The sequence below is a fragment of the Mesocricetus auratus genome, unplaced genomic scaffold (genome assembly GCF_017639785.1).
Source record: "Mesocricetus auratus isolate SY011 unplaced genomic scaffold, BCM_Maur_2.0 Super-Scaffold_100007, whole genome shotgun sequence".
Classification (NCBI taxonomy): Eukaryota; Metazoa; Chordata; class Mammalia; order Rodentia; family Cricetidae; genus Mesocricetus; species Mesocricetus auratus.
Window position 1 is genome coordinate 11,058,081 of NW_024429191.1, and position 14,000 is coordinate 11,072,080.

Genomic DNA, 14,000 nt, shown 5'->3' on the forward strand with positions numbered 1-14,000 from the left:
TCACTGTGGCCTCATGGAACAAGCTAGGTAAAGAACTAGACAGGAAGCATGCAGAAGGAGATCTCCACTTAGGTACCAAAGCCATTTGGAAGCTAGTTAAAAACTGCTTGGAGGATGAGGCCTGTCACCCTGCTATAATAGAAAGTCAGGGAACCTTAGAGGAAGTTCAGGATAGCATGTCAGAAACTGAACGGAGTGAGAGAATGGGAGCTCGCAAAAGGAAAGACATGTCTAAGAAAAAGGCCCTCCCCAAGAAGTTAAGAAAGGGGAGAGAAAGAAGGGAGTGATCATTCACCCCCTAACAAATCTAAGAAAAAGAAAAAGCCAGAATCTAGTCTATACCCTACAGTAGAGCTAGAAGCCTTGGAGCTAGATAATTCTGATTCTGACACTCTGTATTCTAGCGAAGAAGGTGGTCTAGAGGAGGAGGTGGCACGGTATGAGGAAGAAAGATATCACCCTGATAGACACCGGCCACTGAAAACAAAAATGAATGTGAGGCCACCGCCTATAAATCCGGCGGGCTCACGCCCTCAGCGCCTCCGCAGTATGAGCTTCGGCTGAATACTGGTACTGACTCCTTTTTACCTTTAGAGGAACGGAGAAAAATACAAGTAGCTTTTCCAGTATTCGAGAATGCGGAAGGCGGAAGAGTACATACCCCTGTAGATTACAATCAAATCAAAGAATTGGCCGAATCCGTTCGTAATTATGGGGTCAATGCTAACTTTACCACATTACAGGTGGAAAGGCTTGCTAATTTTGCCATGACTCCCACTGACTGGCAGACGACAGTGAAAGCAGTGCTTCCCAACATGGGACAATACATGGAATGGAAGGCTCTCTGGTATGATGCAGCCCAGGCACAAGCTAGAGTTAATGCCACGGCTGAAGATGAGAATCAGAGGCAGTGGACATTTGAAATGCTGACAGGTCAGGGTCAACATGCCCTTAATCAAACCAACTACATCTGGGGTGTCTATGGTCAGGTGTCGGCCGCCGCTATTAAAGCATGGAAGGCCCTCACAAAAAGGGGAGAGTCCAGTGGACACCTTACAAAGATTGTCCAAGGACCCCAAGAGCCATTTTCAGACTTTGTGGCCAGAATGACAGAGGCCGCCAGTCGCATCTTTGGTGATTCAGAACAAGCTATGCCCCTGATTGAGCAACTTGTCTATGAACAAGCAACCCAGGAATGTCGAGCGGCTATCGCCCTCGCAAAAGCAAAGGTTTACAAGATTGGCTCAGAGTGTGCAGGGAGCTGGGGGACCCCTAACCAATGCAGGACTAGCTGCCGCCATTTTACAAACGCACAGGTATAGAGATTTATCTAGTCGAAAAGCTTGTTTTAATTGTGGGAGAATGGGGCACCTTAAGAAAGATTGTCAAGCCCCTGAAAGAACAAGAGAATCGAAGCTTTGCCATCGTTGTGGTAAAGGTTATCATAGGGCTAGCGAATGCAGGTCAGTCCGGGATGTAAAAGGGAGGCTTCTGCCCCCTATTGAAGAACCCAAGGTACCCCAATCAAAAAACGGGTCACGGGGCCCATGGTCCCAGGGCCCTCAGAAATATGGGAACCGATTTCAGAAAAGCAATCAAGAGGAAGTAGAGGCTTCCGAGGAACCCCCGGAATGGACTTGCGTGCCGCCTCCGACTTCTTACTCATGCCCCAAATGAATGTTCAACCGGTCCCAGTCCATTCCCCTGGACCTTTGCCCCCTGCCACCATTGGGCTTATTCTGGGCCGTGGCTCCTTAACTTTACAGGGACTCATTATATATCCTGGAATTGTTGACCCGTATCATAAAGAGGAGATTCAAGTTCTCTGTTCTAGCCCTCGGGGTGTATTTTCTATAAAGCAGGGAGATAGAATTGCACAACTGGTGTTGCTGCCCTCCCTCGGGGATGGAGAAACCTACACTTTACAAAAAAGGGCTATGGGATCTTCTGGAAGTGATTCAGCCTATCTGGCTATACCCCTAAATGAGAGACCTACAATAAAATTGTTAATTAATGGAAAAGAATTTGAAGGGATAATGGATACGGGAGCAGACAAAAGCATTATTTCACTCCATTGGTGGCCGAAGTCTTGGCCCACTGTTGTTTCATCTCATTCTCTACAAGGTCTTGGATACCAGTCCTCTCCTGCCATCAGTGCCTCAGCCTTAACCTGGCGGAATGCTGAGGGCAAACAGGGATGTTTTACCCCTATGTGTTGCCACTCCCTGTAAATTTATGGGGACGGGATGTGTTACAAGCCATGGGCATGACCCTAACTAATGAATACTCCCCCAGGCATCAGCCATTATGGCAAAGATGGGGTATACAAAGGGTAGAGGCTTGGGTAGGCAAGAACAAGGCAGAATAAAACCCATTACGCAACACGGAAATCGGGGTAGAAAAGGACTGGGTTTTATTTAGGGGCCGTTGAGGCTTCACGACCCATACCATGGAAAACAGAGGAGCCGTTATGGGTCTCTCAATGGCCTCTATCCTCTGAAAAATTAGAGGCTGTCACAAGATTAGTGCAAGAACAGGAACGGCTGGGGCATCTAGAGCCTTCTACCTCCCCATGGAATACACCAATTTTTGTTATTAAGAAGAAATCTGGGAAGTGGAGATTACTCCATGACCTGCGGGCCATTAACAATCAGATGCATCTTTTTGGCCCTGTTCAAAGAGGCCTTCCTTTGCTTTCTGCACTTCCTCAAGATTGGAAGCTTATTATTATAGATATTAAGGATTGTTTCTTCTCTATTCCACTTTACCCACGGGATAGACCAAGGTTTGCCTTCACTATCCCTTCTCTTAATCATATGGAACCAGACAAGAGATTTCAGTGGAAGGTACTGCCGCAAGGCATGGCCAATAGCCCAACAATATGTCAGCTGTATGTGCAGGAGGCTTTGGAGCCAATTAGGAAGCAATTTACATCTTTAATCGTTATCCATTATATGGACGATATTCTTATTTGTCACAAAGAGTTAGATGTTTTACAAAAGGCTTTCCCCATGCTGGTGGCTGAATTAAAACAGTGGGGATTAGAGATTGCCTCAGAAAAGGTTCAAATTGCAGATACAGGCCTCTTTTTGGGCTCAATGATTACTCCCAAAAATATAGTTCCTCAGAAAATAGAAATTCGCAAAGACCACTTACAAACATTAAATGATTTTCAGAAACTTCTGGGAGATATAAATTGGTTGAGGCCCTTTTTAAAAATTCCATCTGCTGATCTAAAACCCCTCTTCGATCTCCTGGAGGGTGAGCCTCATATCTCCTCACCCAGAAAATTTACCCCTGCCGCCCACCGAGCCTTACAGATGGTGGAAGAGGCCTTACAGGAAGCACAATTACAACGTATTGAGGAGTCACTACCTTTTAATCTGTGTGTTTTTAAGACAGCTCAATTGCCAACTGCAGTCCTGTGGCAACATGGACCATTACTTTGGATTCATCCAAATGCTTCCCCTGCTAAGATTATTGACTGGTACCCTGATGCTGTTGCACAGCTCGCGCTCGCGGAATAAAAGCAGCTGTTACACATTTTGGCAGGGATCCTGATTCCTTGATTGTGCCTTATACTGCTGCACAAGTTCAGACCTTGGCAGCCACATCTAGTGATTGGGCAGTTTTAGTTACTTCCTTTTCAGGACAAATTGATAATCATTTTCCAAAGCATCCAATTTTACAGTTTGCCCTAAACCAGGCTATAGTGTTTCCACAAGTGACAGCTAAAGACCCACTCCCAGATGGGACTGTGGTGTACACTGATGGATCAAAAACTGGTATGGGAGCTTATGTGGTCAAGGATAGGGTTATATCTAAACAATATAATGAAACTTCACCTCAAGTTGTAGAATGTCTGATAGTACTGGAGGTTCTTGAGGCTTTTCCAGGACCCCTCAATATTGTATCAGATTCCTCTTATGTGGTTAATGCAGTTAATCTCCTTGAGATAGCTGGAATAATAAGATCCTCCAGCAGAGTTGCTAACATCTTTCAAAAGATACAAGCTGCCTTGTTAAATAGGAGATTTCCTGTTTTCATTACCCATGTCCGAGCACATTCTGGACTCCCAGGTCCCATGTCCTTAGGGAATGACTTAGCGGACAAGGCTACAAAGCTGGTGGCCGCTGCCTTGTCTACCCATGCACAAGCAGCAAAAGAATTCCATAAGCGCTTTCATGTGACGGCTGAGACCTTGCGCCGTCGTTTTGCTCTATCCAGGAAAGAGGCTAGGGAAATTGTTACTCAATGCCAGAATTGCTGCGAATTCTTACCTACTCCCCACATGGGAATAAACCCACGTGGCATTAGACCATTGCAGATGTGGCAGATGGATGTTACTCATATTCCCTCTTTTGGAAGGCTTCAATATGTTCATGTTTCTGTTGACACCTGTTCTGGCGTAATGTTCGCCACACCCCTAACAGGGGAAAAGGCCTCATATGTGATTCAACATTGCCTTGAGGCCTGGAGTGCTTGGGGAAAACCCAGAATTTTAAAAACAGACAATGGACCAGCATATACCTCTCAAAAATTCCGACAGTTTTGTCGGCAAATGGATGTTACCCATCTAACTGGCCTACCTTATAACCCTCAAGGACAGGGCATTGTGGAACGTGCCCATCGTACACTCAAATCATATCTGATTAAACAAAAGGGGAGTATTGAGGATGTTCTACCCTCGGTACCAAGAGTTGCTGTATCCATGGCACTTTTTACCCTTAATTTCTTGAACTCTGATGCCCAAGGCCACACTGCGGCCGATCGCCACAGTTTAGAGCCTGATAGGCCAAAAGAAATGGTAAAATGGAAAGATGTCTTGACTGATCTCTGGAAAGGCCCGGATCCTATTCTTATAAGATCCAGGGGAGCTGTGTGTGTTTTTCCACAGGAGGAAGAAAACCCCCTGTGGATCCCTGAAAGACTCACTCGAAGAGCTCCTTCACAACTCCAGAATAAGAAGGATGGAGGCCAAGTGGGTGATGAAGACTCTCCTACTCGGGATGATGGTTCCTAGTATGATGGGAGAGTTACGGTGGGCCATCATGTCTACCTTCCCCTACCGATGCCAGTGATGCAGAATGCCCAGGTGTTCCCTAGATTTTTCACAACTAATAGAGAGTTGGGGCTTGCCTTTTTGCCTTTAGATCCTCAGATACAGAGTTTTCAGGATGAGAGAACCTTGTCATTAGTAGGAAGCTTGTGCTTTACTGTGATTTCTTCATTAAAGGATAATTTTATTCATATGGATCCAGAAAGATCTAATGCTAATCCTTTTGAATTAATGGAAGCTGTACTGATCTTTCTCCTATGATAGTGAGAAGGGACAGATTACTTTTGATTGGAAAGGGGCATTAGGCAACAGTCTGAGTGAGGGACAGAGCTCTGGATCATCTGATTGGTCCTCCTCCAATGTTAAGTATACCCCTTTTAAGAGAACTAATTATTCAGCTGCCCTTTATTTGGGTTGTGAGTAATGATACCTTAGGTAAGAATCAGAAAGAAATAAATTGCTCTGCTTAGAATTGTTTTTATGCATTATGCTGGGATGCTATTAAGCACCCTTTTGCTTTGGTAATGCGCATGCCTCGATTTGTTCCAGTTCCTGTTGAGACGCCAAGTAATTTGAGTTTGTTTAGGGAAAAGCGAGATTTTTGGGATCTCTGCTATTATTGTGGGCCTGATAGCCACCGCCGCGGTTACTGCTTCGGTTACCGCCTCGGCCCTTGCACTTTCTGCCACTGTGCAGACAACTCAAACCATTAATGAACTATAGGCCACTGTGACCATGGTCCTAGATAAACAGGCCACTGCCAATTCTCAGATACAAGGAGGCCTGATGTTGGTAAACCAACAGATTAATTTGGTTCAGGAACAATTGGATATATTGTGGCAGATGGCCCAATTGGGATGTGAACAAAAGTTGCCTGGCCTTTGTGTCACTTCAGTACAATATGAGAATTTTACAAGAGCAGCTAACCTGTCACAAGCTCTGTCTCAACATTTATTACAGAATTGGACTTTTGAGTTTGAGCAGACACTCCGTGAGTTGAGAATGGCGATCCTGCAAGTGAATTCGACGCATCTGGATCTTTCTCTGATGGAAGGCCTCTCCTCCTGGATTTCATCTGCATTTTCTTATTTTAAGGAATGGGTGGGGGTAGGATCATTTAGCCTAGTTCTCTGCTGTGGAATAGTGTTGATGCTTTGGATGGTGTGTAAGCTCAGAGCCCAAACAAAAGAGACAAAGTGGTGGTGGCACAAGCACTTGCTGCCTTAGAACACGGAGCCTCCCCTGACATTTGGTTAACCATGTTAAAGCAATAGGTCGCTGGCCTCCCAGCTCTTGCACCCCACGAGGCTAGTCTCATTGCACGGGATAGAGTGGGTAGGCTTCAGCAGCCCAAGGAGTTGCAAGGCTAAGCACTGCACAGGAGAGGTCTGCGGTATAACGACTTTCTCCTGGGAGATAAGTCATCTTGCATGAAGGTTCTATGTCATGATCTCCTTCCCCCAGAAAAACGACATCGGACTGGTCAGGGCTCTCTCTGGGGATAAGACCCTGGAGAGGAGCTTTGTACATGTTCCCAATTTGCACATGGGGATTTGACCTCTATCTCCACTCCAAAGTTGTGGGTGTCCTATTGCTTCAAAAATAAATGAATAGGGGGAGATGTGAGGAGCCGCCCTCGCTATCGCTATTGCCGTTAGAAGATGGCGCTGACATCTGCTGTCAGTTGGAGTTAACCGTTAGAAGATGGCGCTGACATCTGCTGTCAGTTGGAGTTAACCGTTTAAGCTGTGCCTCTCCCGTGGCGTCATCTAGGGTGATGTGCAAACCACCAATCCCGGCTCTACACGTCTCACTCGGAGCTCCTAGGCTTATATAAGGGGCTGGGTTTCTTAGCTTGGGGTCTCCCTCTAAGAAGCTGATCATCTATCTCTCAAGATGCATTAAAGCTTTACTGCAGAAGGATCCGAGTGTTCTGCGTCATTCTTGCTGGCGAGACGGTAGCGCGGGACAGTCCATATCTTCAGGTCCAGTGTATCCAAACCCTTCTTCTGTCCTCCACAGTCATGCAAGTGGCGTACAGACATTCATGCTGTCAAAACACCCATATGTGTAAAATAAAATTTAAAAAAGTTAATCTACTTTAAAAATCCCTTTAATCTGGACATGGTGGCACAGGCACAGGTGAATCCCAGCACCCAGGAGTCAGAGGCAAAGGGATCTCTGTGAGTTCAAGATCATCCCATTCTAAATAGGAAATTCCAGGCTTTCCAGAACTACATAATGAGTCCCTGACTCTATGCTGCCCCACCCCCAAAATTCCTTTTAATAAATTCCAACTCAGCTTCAAAAATATGTCTTTCTTAGCGTTGTGGTAATTAACTGGATGAGAAATATTATATGCCCCGATCCCAGGACACGTTCCTTGGGGACAATAGTCTTTATGGGTATCTGTAATGTGTCTCAGTGATGACAGCAAGAACATCGATACACTCATTCGGTGCTACGTGGCATAGTGCACTAATGACCTTATTTTTACGCCTCTCTGTGTGGTGTGTGTGTGTGTGTCTGTGTGTGTGTGTGTGTGTGTGGAGTGTGCGTGTGTGGTGTGTGTGGAGTGTGCGTGTGGTGTGTGTGTGTCTGTGTGTGTGGTGTGTGTGTGTGCATCTGTGTGTGCGTCTGTGTGTGTGCGCGTGTGCGTGGTGTGTGTGTCTGTGTGTTTGTGTCTGTGTGTGTGTCTGTGTGTGTGCATCTGTGTGTGTGGTGTGTGTGTGTGTGTGGTGTGTGTGTGTGTGTGGTGTATGTGTCTGTGTGTGTGTGTGTGGTGTATGTGTCTGTGTGTCTGTGTGTGTGTATGTCTGTGTGTGTGTGTGTGTGTGATGTGTGCTCCACCTCCCAAGTTCTGGGATTAGAGGCATGTGCCAGCCACAAAGCGCTGTGAATTTTAGCTGTCTGTGATGTGTATGAGTCAGTGTTCATTCCCAGTGTTATGCAGATCATCACTGCTATCCATTTCCAGACCTTTTTCCTCACCTAACTAGAACCTCCAGCCCACTAGCCATAACTCTTCAACCCTCTCCTAAAGCCCCTGCTAACTAGGAGGCTGCTTGCTGTCCCTATAGATTTGCTCATTTTTGATATTTCACAAACATGAAATCATGCACTCTGTGGTCTTTGCTTTAATGGCTTCTTCCACTCAACATATTTTTTAGGGCTCAGCTACATAGTATAAAATATTTACTCTTTTGTGTCAATGACTGAAGAATATTCTACTGTGAGGTACAGATATAGCTCAGTTAGAATGTAAGTAGAATGTTTGTCTGATATGTGCATATGTATGTATGTATGTATGTATGTACATATGGTTGTACATATCCAGCCCTGAGTTCAATTCCCAAGCATTGCACAAACTGAACATGGAGGTACATAACTGAAATCTCCACACTCAGGAGTTAGAAGGAAAGGGATCAGGAGCTCAAGTTCATCCTTGGCTACATAAAGCATTTGAGCCCAGCCTGGGCCAAATGAAGATCTATGAGAAATAAATAAATAGAGAGAGAGAGAGAGAGAGAGAGAGAGAGACAGAGAGAGAGAGACAGTAGACACTTTTGGATTATGCTACCTGTTGCGTTCCTACATGCTCATATGATGTCTCTCCATTTTTAGCTGTTTCTCTAGTAGAGTCTATACTGGAGTACAAGCAATGTTAGGGCCATCACTTCCTGGGAGGGTCTGTGAGAGGGAGTCCCAGAACATGATTATTTGGTTCAGGGAGAAAAGACATAACACTGTCAGTGGAGGGCTTGGAGTGGACTGCTGCCAAGTCTGCTACTGCTCCAGACCCCGAGCCTGCTCTACAGAGAGAAGGCATGTGTGTGTGTGGAGGTATCCCGCTATGCCTCTGTGCCCTGAACCCCGTCTTTACTGTGGAGAGGGACGTCATTGCAAGGCAGATAAATGCGTGCCAAGCTTGCCCCAAAGACTGGGTGTTCCTCTCTGCATGGTGCTCAGATATCAGTGTCCAAAGAGTGTGCCTGAGGTGTGGCACCTGCATAGACTTGTTTGGTGTTTGCAGTTGCACCGTGCACCCCCAGTTTCATTCATATTGTGCTTCTGGGGTTCTAAGGGTGTCTACGGGAGGGTAAAGGACGAATCAGTATCACTCTGGAAAAGGAAGGACTGGACCAGCCACCCACTGGGGAGTCCTGGAAATTTTGGTTGTTTTTGTGGTGTGTGTGTGTGTGGTGTGTGTGTGTGTGTCTGTGTGTGGGGGGGGGTGGTGTGTGCGTGTGTGGTGTGTGTGTCTGTGTGTGTGGTGTGTGTGTCTGTGTGTGTGGTGTGTGTGTGTGCATCTGTGTGCGTGTCTGTGTGTGTGCGCGTGTGTGTGGTGTGTGTGTGTCTGTGTGTGTGTGTGTGTGCGTGTGTGAGTGTGGTGTGTGTGTGTGTGGTGTGTGTGTGTGGTGTATGTGTCTGTGTGTCTGTGTGTGTGTGGTGTGTGTGTGTGTGTCTGTGTGTGTGTGTCTGTGTGTGTGTGTGTGTCTGTGTGTGTCTGTGTGTGTGTGATGTGTGCTCCACCTCCCAAGTTCTGGGATTAGAGGCATGTGCCAGCCACAAAGCGCTGTGAATTTTAGTTGTCTGTGATGTGTATGAGTCAGTGTTCATTCCCAGTGTTATGCAGATCATCACTGCTATCCATTTCCAGACCTTTTTCCTCACCTAACTAGAACCTCCAGCCCACTAGCCATAACTCTTCAACCCTCTCCTAAAGCCCCTGCTAACTAGGAGGCTGCTTGCTGTCCCTATAGATTTGCTCATTTTTGATATTTCACAAACATGAAATCATGCACTCTGTGGTCTTTGCTTTAATGGCTTCTTCCACTCAACATATTTTTTAGGGCTCAGCTACATAGTATAAAATATTTACTCTTTTGTGTCAATGACTGAAGAACATTCTACTGTGAGGTACAGATATAGCTCAGTTAGAATGTAAGTAGAATGTTTGTCTGATATGTGCATATGTATGTATGTATGTATGTATGTATGTATGTATGTACATATGGTTGTACATATCCAGCCCTGAGTTCAATTCCCAAGCATTGCACAAACTGAACATGGAGGTACATAACTGAAATCTCCACACTCAGGAGTTAGAAGGAAAGGGATCAGGAGCTCAAGTTCATCCTTGGCTACATAAAGCATTTGAGCCCAGCCTGGGCCAAATGAAGATCTATGAGAAATAAATAAATAGAGAGAGAGAGAGAGAGAGAGAGACAGAGAGAGAGAGACAGAGAGAGAGAGACAGTAGACACTTTTGGATTATGCTACCTGTTGCGTTCCTACATGCTCATATGATGTCTCTCCATTTTTAGCTGTTTCTCTAGTAGAGTCTATACTGGAGTACAAGCAATGTTAGGGCCATCACTTCCTGGGAGGGTCTGTGAGAGGGAGTCCCAGAACATGATTATTTGGTTCAGGGAGAAAAGACATAACACTGTCAGTGGAGGGCTTGGAGTGGACTGCTGCCAAGTCTGCTACTGCTCCAGACCCCGAGCCTGCTCTACAGAGAGAAGGCATGTGTGTGTGTGGAGGTATCCCGCTATGCCTCTGTGCCCTGAACCCCGTCTTTACTGTGGAGAGGGACGTCATTGCAAGGCAGATAAATGCGTGCCAAGCTTGCCCCAAAGACTGGGTGTTCCTCTCTGCATGGTGCTCAGATATCAGTGTCCAAAGAGTGTGCCTGAGGTGTGGCACCTGCATAGACTTGTTTGGTGTTTGCAGTTGCACCGTGCACCCCCAGTTTCATTCATATTGTGCTTCTGGGGTTCTAAGGGTGTCTACGGGAGGGTAAAGGACGAATCAGTATCACTCTGGAAAAGGAAGGACTGGACCAGCCACCCACTGGGGAGTCCTGGAAATTTTGGTTGTTTTTGTGGTGTGTGTGTGTGTGTGTGTGTGTGTGTGTAATGAAGGGTAGCAGTAGGGAAGGAAAATTATTCCAGCAAACTTATGTCCAGCCTGGTGGGAAACCCGGTGTATGAGTAAACCCAGCCAGATACTGCAGGACAGGACATTGTCCAGAAACCCTGGGCAGAGGACTCTGCTTGGCCCCTCTTCTCTTCCCTCTACTTCCCCTTCTTTCCTCCCTGCTTTTGACTGGCTTTCTGCTTCAGCACAGGGGACCTCAGTCCCAGTCTAAGGATGTGTCCCCCCAGGCTTCCCCTCACCAGTCGGGACACCTTTGCAGATGCAGACAACCCAGTCACACAGGCTTCTTCCTACTTAGGCTTTATTCAAAGACCAAGAGGTACAGGTGCGAGGGAGGGAGGAGGGCCTGGCCAGAAGGCAAGCCCGCAGGACGCAGCCCCGGGGCGCCAGTTTAACGGTACTTGGAGGTCAGCACGGTGCTCACGGACGCAAAGAATTTGTCCAGAGAGGCGTGCACAGCGGGGGTGAAGTCGGCGGGGTGGTGGTTGGCCAGGGTCACCAGCAGGCAGTGGCTCAGGAGCTGCGGAGACAGGAAGGGTCAGTCCTTGGCAGTAAACACCCACCTAGTCAGTCGCCTGGGCCCCTTTTGTGGAACCACTGTGTTCCCTGCCCTGGGCACGAGGGACCCCCACGCCCTCCCTGCGGGTCCCAGACCCTGTTACACCATCCCACCCCACCCACGCCCAAGCCGCCTTCAGACCCGAGCACACACCTTGAAGTTGACAGGGTCCACACGCAGCTTGTGGGCGTGCAGGTCGCTCAGAGCGGACAGGGCACCGGGCAGGTCATCGAGGTGGCCAACGGCATTGGTCAGGGCGTCTGCGACCTTCTTGCCGTGGCCCTTGACCTGGGCAGAGCCGTGGCTCACATCAAAGTGAGGGAAGTAGGTCTTGGTGGTGGGGTAGACAAAGAACATCCTGTGGGAAGAAGGCGGGAGGAGTTGAGGCCACAGGAAAGCTCAGTTAGGGGCTGCCGGCTGAGCACCAGAACTGCTTTGGATCCCACGACCCTTCCAGAGCAGAGACCCGGCCACACCTCTCTAGGGCCTCCGCGCCATATTCACCGGCGTGGCCACCAATCTTGCCCCAGGCCTCGGAGATGTTGGTCTTGTCCTTCGCAGAGAGCACCATGGTGATTCCTTCCAGAGTCTGTCAGGGTCAGAAGTGTGTTGAACCAGCAGCAAGCTGCACTTATATACCTGCGGCGCCTGGGACACGCCCTCGGGACTGCCCTCATTGGCTGGCCAGGGCGGTGCGCTGCAGACCAAGGCAGGCAGGGGGCGCCCGCGGTTGGCGAGGAGGCCATGGGTCTCCACCGTGTGCAGGAAACCCTTATCACCTGCTGGAGTGCTTCTCGCCCCTTCATTTGTCCCCAGTGATGGGTGTTTGGGAGAAATGAGGGTCCCAGTGCCTTTCGCAGAGAAGGAAGTCGCTCTGATCAGCCTGAGCAGTGCCCATCCCCCTCTACCTTGCACTGGGTCCCAGCTTCTCAGCTCTGCTTCCTAACCGCCCCTGCCCCCCACATGCCCTGCATGGCTCCACACTCTTCTTCTGGGAACAAGAAGGGTAAGATGCTAGGGACCCACAGAAACCCTTTCCCTGTCTTTCCCCTCTCTGTGTCTTCTCCTCTCTTCCCTTTTTCTACTCTCTCCTCTCCTGGCTCCTCCTTTCTTTTCTTTCCCTCTCCCGTTTTCCTCTTTTGTGTGGACAGGTTTTGCTCTGTTCAGTCCAGGCTGGCCTGGTTCCTTTGACTCGAATGATCCTCCTGACTCGGCCTTCTAAGTGCAGGAGCGGATCGCCAGACTCTGACTTGCATCCAGCTGCCCAGGGCTCCCATGGATGAAAAGCAGAGAGCTGAGTGCTGGCTTGGTGTCACACATGGGGAACCTCGGGGTCTGGCCGACTGAGGCAGGAGGATTGCTTGAGACCCTTCTTTATAATAGCAAATAGTAGCAAAGAAGCTGGGGGTGTAACTGGATGGCAGAATGTTTACCCAGAATGAGGAAGGTTCTGGATTCAGTTCCAGCACTGCAAGAATAAACAGAGCATGAGGCATTGGTCAATGAAACTCCTGGGCTCAGTTCCAAAGTCTTTGGCTTGGGGCCAGGGCGACAGGGCCGAGGGACTAACTTCTCTGCTGGAATAACACAAAAAGTATCTGTGAACTCTATATGGCTATCCATTTCTTCTCTTTCTCCTTTTTCTCTCATTTTTTTCTGATTTCTCTCTCTTCCCCCCATATCCTGCATTCATTTCTTTTTCCGTGTGTGTTTGTGCTTGTGAGTGTGTCTACAATTATTCTGCTGTGATATTTGTTTTATGTATGGATCAAACGATATTTCCAAAAATGTGGCATACATTATTAGGACTTTCTTTCTTGTCTCCTGAGAGGACTTCTTGAAGGCTAGTGCTCCCCAGGACAAAGGCAGTGATCAGTGACATCTCTACAACTTCCCCACTGCAGCTGCAGAAAGATCCCTGGGCCAACCAAGACAGTAGGACCATGTTCTCTGTTGACATGTCAGGGACAAAGACAACTCAAGTATACACACATTTTATTCAGACCAAGAGGTGCAGGTTTCTGACAGTTCAGGAGGATGAGGGCTGTGCTGCAAGTCTGCTGTTACAGTGTCTGAGGCCAGCACTGTACTCACAGCAGCTTGTCCGTGGGGCTGGAGGACCCCAGCCTCAGGTTCAGATGTTTCCTCCTCTCTCCTGCTCCCTGCTCCCAGACAGGTGACCCATTGCCTGGGGCACAGAGGTTCAGCCTTTGGCAGAACTGGCCTGTAGCCAGCCTCCTACACTTTTCTACCTGCACCCTTTTCTTGCTTCTGCCCCAGTCCAACGGCAGCTTCATCCTGGCTCTGAGGACAAGAAAAGTAAGATGCCAGGGAGGCATCAGGGAAACTAGCCCCTGCCTGGGGCCCACCCCGGTCTACATACTGTTTAGTTTCTCCTCCCTGAGGTCTTTAAAGTGTTAGTCTTAGTCTCAGGAAGAA

At 48.0% G+C, this 14,000-nt stretch overlaps 1 protein-coding gene across 1 annotated transcript; it reads right to left on the reverse strand.

The window, feature by feature from the left end:
* Positions 1-11,286: 11,286 nt before the first annotated feature.
* LOC121141274 (hemoglobin subunit alpha) lies at positions 11,287-12,189 on the reverse strand. The gene is made up of 3 exons (XM_040748396.1): positions 12,038-12,189; positions 11,715-11,919; positions 11,287-11,522 (listed from the first exon to the last, which is right to left on the reverse strand). The coding sequence occupies exons 1-3, from the start codon at positions 12,130-12,132 to the stop codon at positions 11,394-11,396; spliced, it is 429 nt and encodes a 142-aa protein (XP_040604330.1). The 5' UTR covers positions 12,133-12,189; the 3' UTR covers positions 11,287-11,393.
* Between the last annotated feature and the right edge of the window lie 1,811 nt (positions 12,190-14,000).

Bases quoted from the DNA above. Each gene is read 5' to 3' on its own strand.
- LOC121141274 (XM_040748396.1), bottom strand. From the start codon at position 12,132: ATGGTGCTCTCTGCGAAGGACAAGACCAACATCTCCGAGGCCTGGGGC. The intron at 11,920-12,037 runs GTGTGGCCGGGT...TTCTTCCCACAG, and splicing joins GGCGCGGAGGCCCTAGAGAG to GATGTTCTTTGTCTACCCCA. The intron at 11,523-11,714 runs GTGTGTGCTCGG...CTGTCTCCGCAG, and splicing joins TGGACCCTGTCAACTTCAAG to CTCCTGAGCCACTGCCTGCT.